General features: G+C 32.1%; 1 protein-coding gene across 1 annotated transcript; it reads right to left on the bottom strand.

Annotated features, from left to right (window-relative positions):
• Positions 1 to 716: 716 nt before the first annotated feature.
• Positions 717 to 1,658, bottom strand: LOC100932340 (olfactory receptor 13D1-like). The gene has a single exon (XM_031949660.1). It carries the CDS (start codon positions 1,656 to 1,658, stop codon positions 717 to 719), a length of 942 nt encoding a protein of 313 aa, XP_031805520.1.
• Positions 1,659 to 6,774: the final 5,116 nt, after the last annotated feature.

Here is a 6,774-nt window from a genome sequence, read left to right as displayed (position 1 = left end):
ATTTCCTCACATTGTTTTTTACTTAAACACTTAGAGGATTATAGCTATCCAAGTGAGAAGCTGTTTTAGTAGGTAGTGAATTACTCTCAATGTAGATTATGAAATAAAAGATGAAAAAAAACATTTGCTTGGCGTATGGTAGACTGGATCCTTGGTATTATATGAGATTTGCTAGTTGGTTGTTGAGATCTTTGTTAACTTTCACTTGATTATATAATTTATCTATTTTATAAACTCCTGGAGAATTGAAAGAATTTATATATATTCTTTTCCTAAGACTTAGCTCACTGGTCACGGTCAGTAAATGTGTTTATATGATGAATATATAAACACAATCCACAATTTTACAAAGAAATCTTAGGATTTTTAACAACTCTTTCTAATAACTCGGTGAAATCATAAATTAGACATTTGGAAGTGACAAATTGACACACAAATGTAATTTATTAACCAACTACAAATTTTTAGAAGTATGTGTATAAAATTTAACAAAATTCATCACCAAGCCCAGCAAATCAAGGACAGGTGGATGTGGGAAATTAGCAGCCCTAGCAATAGAACTGTGTTTCAGAAATGATTATTCTGTATGAAAAAAGATGAGAATTCCTTGTGAAGTTTTTTAGCCACTCTTATCCTACTAATATCAAGGAATATTGGTTTGAATACAAAGAACAAGGTTCCTAAAAATAAAAGAGGCCAACTGTCAGCTTTCTATTTCACATTCCCCTTAAGTACAAATTTCTGATGAACACTTTCTTCACACCTTCTTTTACCTCCTTGTTCCTTAGGCTGTAGATGATGGGGTTGAGCATTGGCGTGATAACCCAATAAGATAACCCAAAGAGTTCATCAAAAAGCTTAGTGTCTTTTGACTTGGGCTTCATGTACATAAAAAGAACAGAGCCATAGAACAAAATCACTACTGTCAGATGGGCTGAACAAGTGGAAAAGGCCTTTTGCCTTCCTTCAGTAGATTTAATTCTTAGAATGGTAGAGATGATAAAGACATAAGTAAAGAATATGAACAGCAAAGGAGTGATTAAAAGAATGATGCTTGCAATTATCATAATAAATGCATTAAGGGAGATATCTACACAGACAAGTTTGAGAAGAGCAAGAATTTCACAGAAAAGGTGGTCAATAATGTTTTCACAAAAAGGCAATATCAGAGCAAGCACAGATTGTGTAAGGGCAACTGAAAATCCTAGTGTCCAGGTCCAAGCAGCCATCTGCACACAGAGTCCCTTGTTCATGATGATGGTGTATCTTAGGGGATTGCAGATGGCTACATATCGATCAAAAGCCATTACTGCCAGCAACAGACATTCCGTGGATCCAAGTCCAAGAGAAATGACCAACTGCAGGGCACATCCAATGAAAGTGATGGATTTTCTTTCAGATGTAAAGCTAACTAGCATTTGAGGGATAGTGGAGGATGTGTAGCAGATGTCCAGAAAGGAAAGGTTCCCAAGAAAAAAATACATAGGATTGTGGAGGCAGGGATCCAGAATGCTTATGATAATGAGGATACTGTTTCCCAGAAGAATCACCAAGTACATCAACAGGCAGAGCACATAAAGAAGCATTTGCAGTGTTGGGTAATTAGAAAGCCCCACCATAAAAAACTCTGTCACAACCGTATAATTATTCTTTTCCATGTTATTGTATTTAGGTCACCTAAGGAATTTAAGGAAAGAGCTTACATAAGTTGCCTTAAGTAATAGTGATTTATATTTGTATTTTTAAAAACTTTTTCTCTTTTATCCACTAAATTTTATTTTATTTCTATTGACGAGTTAGAGCGATTTATATATAAACAAAATGAACAAACAAAAAGAAGACAAGAAAAATGGTATGCAATGTCATGACTGAAAATAAGGTAGAGTGAGGCAAAAAATTCCAAGCATAATCAATTTCTTGGCAATTACCAATAAATGAGGTCTCTCAGCTTCTCAGTAAGCCAAAAGACCATGAAGTATAGCCTTTTTTTTTTAAATTACAGTTTTTCTGAGAAGCACAGAAGAAAAAATTGGGTGCATCACAGATAGAAAACAGTATTATTGGTTACAAAGGTAGAATCATCCCTGTCAGCAAAGCAATATGATTAGTTGGACATTTGGGCCTCACAACAACCATTCTTTCCTTCCTGCTGTCAGTAAAAGTTGATTGAGAGAGTTCTTAGTGAAACATAGATAACACACTACCTTGATATAGAGGGATTTACAGAAAAGTTAAACTTCTGAACTTAAGAAATAATTTATTTCCACTAATGGTCCAAAAAGAGTCAGTGGCGTAGTGATGAGATTTCCTTCAATTAAAAATGACTTGTAGGGAAACAGAACCCTTAAATTTAAAAATAGCAAGTTTCTTTTGATTAAATTGTTTAAAAAAGAAAACAACTTTAAATTTAGCTTAGATAGGAAGGCTGAACTTTTAATTGTGTAAATTTCTAAAATGAACTAAAAAGCAAAAAACATAGCTTAGGCAATTATAGAATAGATAAATAAGATAATGGAATTAAATATCAAATATAATATTCATATTTTAGTTCAGCAACTTGAAACAAAAAATGTAAATTATTCTATATGCACCTGTAATTTGTTATTTGCCATTGTTATTATGAACCCCAAATAATTGTATATTAGCTCGACATAAGCATCCCTCCATATCTTCTGATTCTGTGACTTTTATGCTTCTCTTGGTGGGTTAAGACATTCATTTTAGATGACTATAATCTAAGGTTCTGTATTTAATTTAACTCAACCCAACACACTCTTTTTGAAAGTCTGTTACCAATAAGATCTTGACTTGATTCTAGGGATATAAAAATGAAAGAAGACTTATTTTGACTTGGATAATTTATAATCTCATTTGTTTGGTGGGTTGTGTTAGGGATAAGATGTACACGAAAATAGCTATAATATGACATAATATTGGATCCCTAATGCCTTTCTTGTGTCATGGATCCCTTATACAGTTTTAAGATAATATTGTTAATCGTATATAATAAAATGCATTAGATTTCAAAGGAAACTATTTTAAAATAATTATGAAAATATTGAAAAGATATTCAGAAACCTCTGGTTAAAAACCTATTATCTATAGTTTTGCTACAATAATAATTGCTAAGTAGTGACTCTGACAATGTAGTAAGAGAAATTTGAGGAAGAAATGATCACTTTGACTTTGGAGGTTTGGAAAGAGGAAAGTTAAAATGGATTCTTGGATAAGGTTATACAAGAATTGCTCTTGGAAGAGAGAAATTTTGATTGGCAGAAATAAAAAGGAATGGTGCATTCTACATATGTGGGACAGAGTGAATAAAAGCAAGACTGGGTAGAAATAGAGAATAGTAAGTATTCCACATTAATAGGAATGGAGAATATGGGAAAGATGTGACTGAGGTAATGTTGATTAGGTAATTTGGAATGATCTGTGGATGATATTTCATGCCAGTCAAAAAGAGGTAAAACTTTATTTTGTAGGCAATCACCAAAGATGTATCCTTTGAGAACTTATAGAATCATAGCAACACAGTAAGAGAAATGTTTTTGTAGGGACGCTTTATGAAGTGTATATAGATATATATGAAGTAAGAGATTAGAGTCAGAGAGTGATGACAAAAGGAATGAATGTCTACTGGGAATAAAGATGAAATCAAGAGCATAGGGGGAGCAGTTAGTCTTGGGAATTAGAAAAGAAACCTCTTCCTTTGACAGCATATTGAGATGAGAGTTAAGGACAAATTAAGAGATTATTGCAATAGTCTAAGACAAATATGGTGAGAATAAAAATAGTGATAATGTCGAAGTGTGGATAGATGTAAAAGATAATATAGAGTTAAAATTGAAATTACTCAGCAACTAATGTGTGATGGAAGAGAAGAATTATAAATAATCAAATGGGGTCATGGATAGTCATAAAACTGAAAGCTACTGAACAATAATAACAAATGAACCACTTCTCTAAATAATGTTTTTAAATGGATAAATTAAGAAACTTTGGATTACAAAGGAAACCAATTATATTGAAGTAAAGTGGTGAAAATATTTTTAAATATCACAGGCCTTAAATTTACCCAGGAATCCTTTAGGAATCTGTAATTTCTAGATTGTTTAGAGAATTCAACTGCAATAAAGTTGTGGGGAAAGAAGTCAGATTATTAAGGTTTTATGAATGAGTAGACAAATTTTTCAGACTCTGCTTTTAAGAAGTTTGACAATGTAGACAGCTAAAACAATAGGAAGAGGAGTGGCTAGGAGATGTTTTTTCTTTATTTGTAAAATATGAAGAAATAAAAATTTTTTTATGACAAAGAAGGACTCCATAGAGTGATAGTGAAGATGAATAAGAGAAAAGTTGATTGAAGGAGGGAGACCATTGAGGCATTGATATCAATACCAAACAAAGGAAAAGGAGTTGAATTTAGGAATGAAGGAGAAAAAAAATCCCTGAAATTCTAACTTATTTGGCTATATATATATATATATATATATATATATATATATATAGCGCAAAGTAAAATCCACTCCGTTTTGTATACAATGCTTCAATATTTTAATCTCACTTCATCAATAAAAAAAAAAAAACAACAACCACTTTGATGGAGGCATGGGTTGGTGTTGTTATTATTTTACATGTGAGTAAATACAAATTAGAAAGATGAAATGCCTTCATAAACTATTTAAGTCTCTATTTCACAATTTCATCTTCAACTTTCCTTGGTCTTTTATTGGAATAAGTGTTACTTCAGAATTCTCTGATAAGCCTTCTGCTTATGCTAGTGATATCATTTTCTCCTGTCCCCTTTCCAAAATCTTGCTTCATCAATGAGTTCCAATTTATTTTCCTCTCTCCATTTTCACTGAATCCTTTCACCGAATCCATTGAATTACTCAAGGATTTCAATGAAAACCTTCATAACTACAAATATGGCTAGGTCTCCTGTATAACATAGGAAACTACTATATATCTTTGTTAACTCTTAGTCAACTATTGGTTTCTTTCTCCTTTACCACTCAACTTGCTACTGTTATTAGAAAAAATACCTTCCTGGTCTTTACCCTACATGTCTTGTCCATGTCCCTTGATTGGATGCCTGTTTAAGATACATCTAATTTCTATACCTTCATGTAATTTTAGTACATTTCTAATCTAGCCCAATTAAATCTGTCAATCCTAGCCCCGCCAAAACCAAACCAAACCAAAACAAAAATTAACAACACTGCTTTTGGGCAATTCTTCTATAGGCTTATTATAATATATCCTCTTTATTTTTTTCTTTTCATTTTAATAGATGACAGGATAATTTATAACCTTATATTCTTCTGTAAAATTGGGAAATATAGAACGTGTTTCAATTAATTGTGAGGACCACTTGAGATAACATATGCTGGTTCATTGCAAACTTATAAGCATGATATAAATGCTATTATTATGCTCATTACACTTACCTCACCAAGTTGTTCCTTTTTTAAAATAAATTTTCCATTTTTCCCAACATTAGCCCATATCCTTAAACATATTTAAGAAGGAAGAACTAAAAAAAGTAACTTTTCCCCCCTGAGATATTATTGTTGCCTCTGATATAGATGGTACATTTTTCCATTAAGTAACAGTGACCATAGAATAACAAAATATCAGAAGCAGTAGAAGCCATAGATTATACTATATAAAATGCTATACCTAGAATGCATTAACTTACAGTAAAAAATGTAGAAAGGAAGGACTGAGAATGTAGAAGATATAAGAATATGGAATATAAAATGAAAAACCTGAAAAGAAATTAAATGTTAGATCTAGAAGAGACCTCCCCAAAGAACATTACATAAAATGTGACAGCTGAATGGCACAGCAGAACACAGATTATAGCATGGTGGAGTTAAAATGTGATTAGCATATAGAATGGCAGAGCAGGAAGGAATCTGAGGAATCAGAATTTTAAACTTCAGGACAAGGAATCTTAATCTTATTCTTTTTTAAACAACAGATTTAATTAATGAGAATTAAGCCTCAAAGAGAAGTTAAGGCTAATTCAATACCACTGATGGAACTGAATAAAGAATAATTTGCTGTTATAATTATTCATGAGTGAGAGAGAGGAGATTTCACTTTACTAGGTTCTTTTTGATTCAGAAAAAACAAACAAACAAACAAACTTCACTCCTCCCTCTCAGTTTGCTTTGAAATTTCTTTGCTTGGAGTTTAGATGACTTCCACATTAGGTATAGTACAACCTGCCATCCATTCCCATTCTTATCCATATTTTTATCCTACTTCAATTTACATTTCTAGTCCATACTAACTAACACTTTCATTTCTGAACAGGACACTTCCTAGGCAGTGCCCATGCTTACCTTTTAGCGTAGATGTATCTTCATCTTTTCCTCCATTATATAAAGTCCTTTAACTGCTGTTTTTTCAGTTTTGTGAACAACTAAAAAGCTACTTTATATATTTAAGAAATGCTTTAGTGTCTTTCAACATCACTAAGCACATACATACATATTCTCTGCTTCACTTTTCCTAAACTTTTATGTGATTATATATTAAATTAGCTGCAATTGATTCTACAAAAGCTTTTTCCCCCCACACCAACTTTTCTTGTATTATTTCCCCTATAGTGTACTGTCAGACAAATGGTTACATTTCTACAATTCAGCAGAAAAAAATCTTGCCAGACTTAAGAGAGTTTTCCAACTTTTACTCTTTAGTGATTATATTAACTTTTGTGGAAAGGAATCCTTTGTTTTTAGTTCTCCCTTCTATGCCTGC

Source organism: Sarcophilus harrisii, chromosome 1 (genome assembly GCF_902635505.1).
Source record: "Sarcophilus harrisii chromosome 1, mSarHar1.11, whole genome shotgun sequence".
Classification (NCBI taxonomy): domain Eukaryota; kingdom Metazoa; phylum Chordata; class Mammalia; order Dasyuromorphia; family Dasyuridae; genus Sarcophilus; species Sarcophilus harrisii.
The sequence above is the reverse complement of the archived record's forward strand: the minus strand, read 5'-3'. Positions and strand labels throughout refer to the sequence as shown.

Coding starts and splice junctions, on each gene's coding strand:
- LOC100932340 (XM_031949660.1), bottom strand. CDS start 1,658: ATGGAAAAGAATAATTATACGGTTGTGACAGAGTTTTTTATGGTGGGG.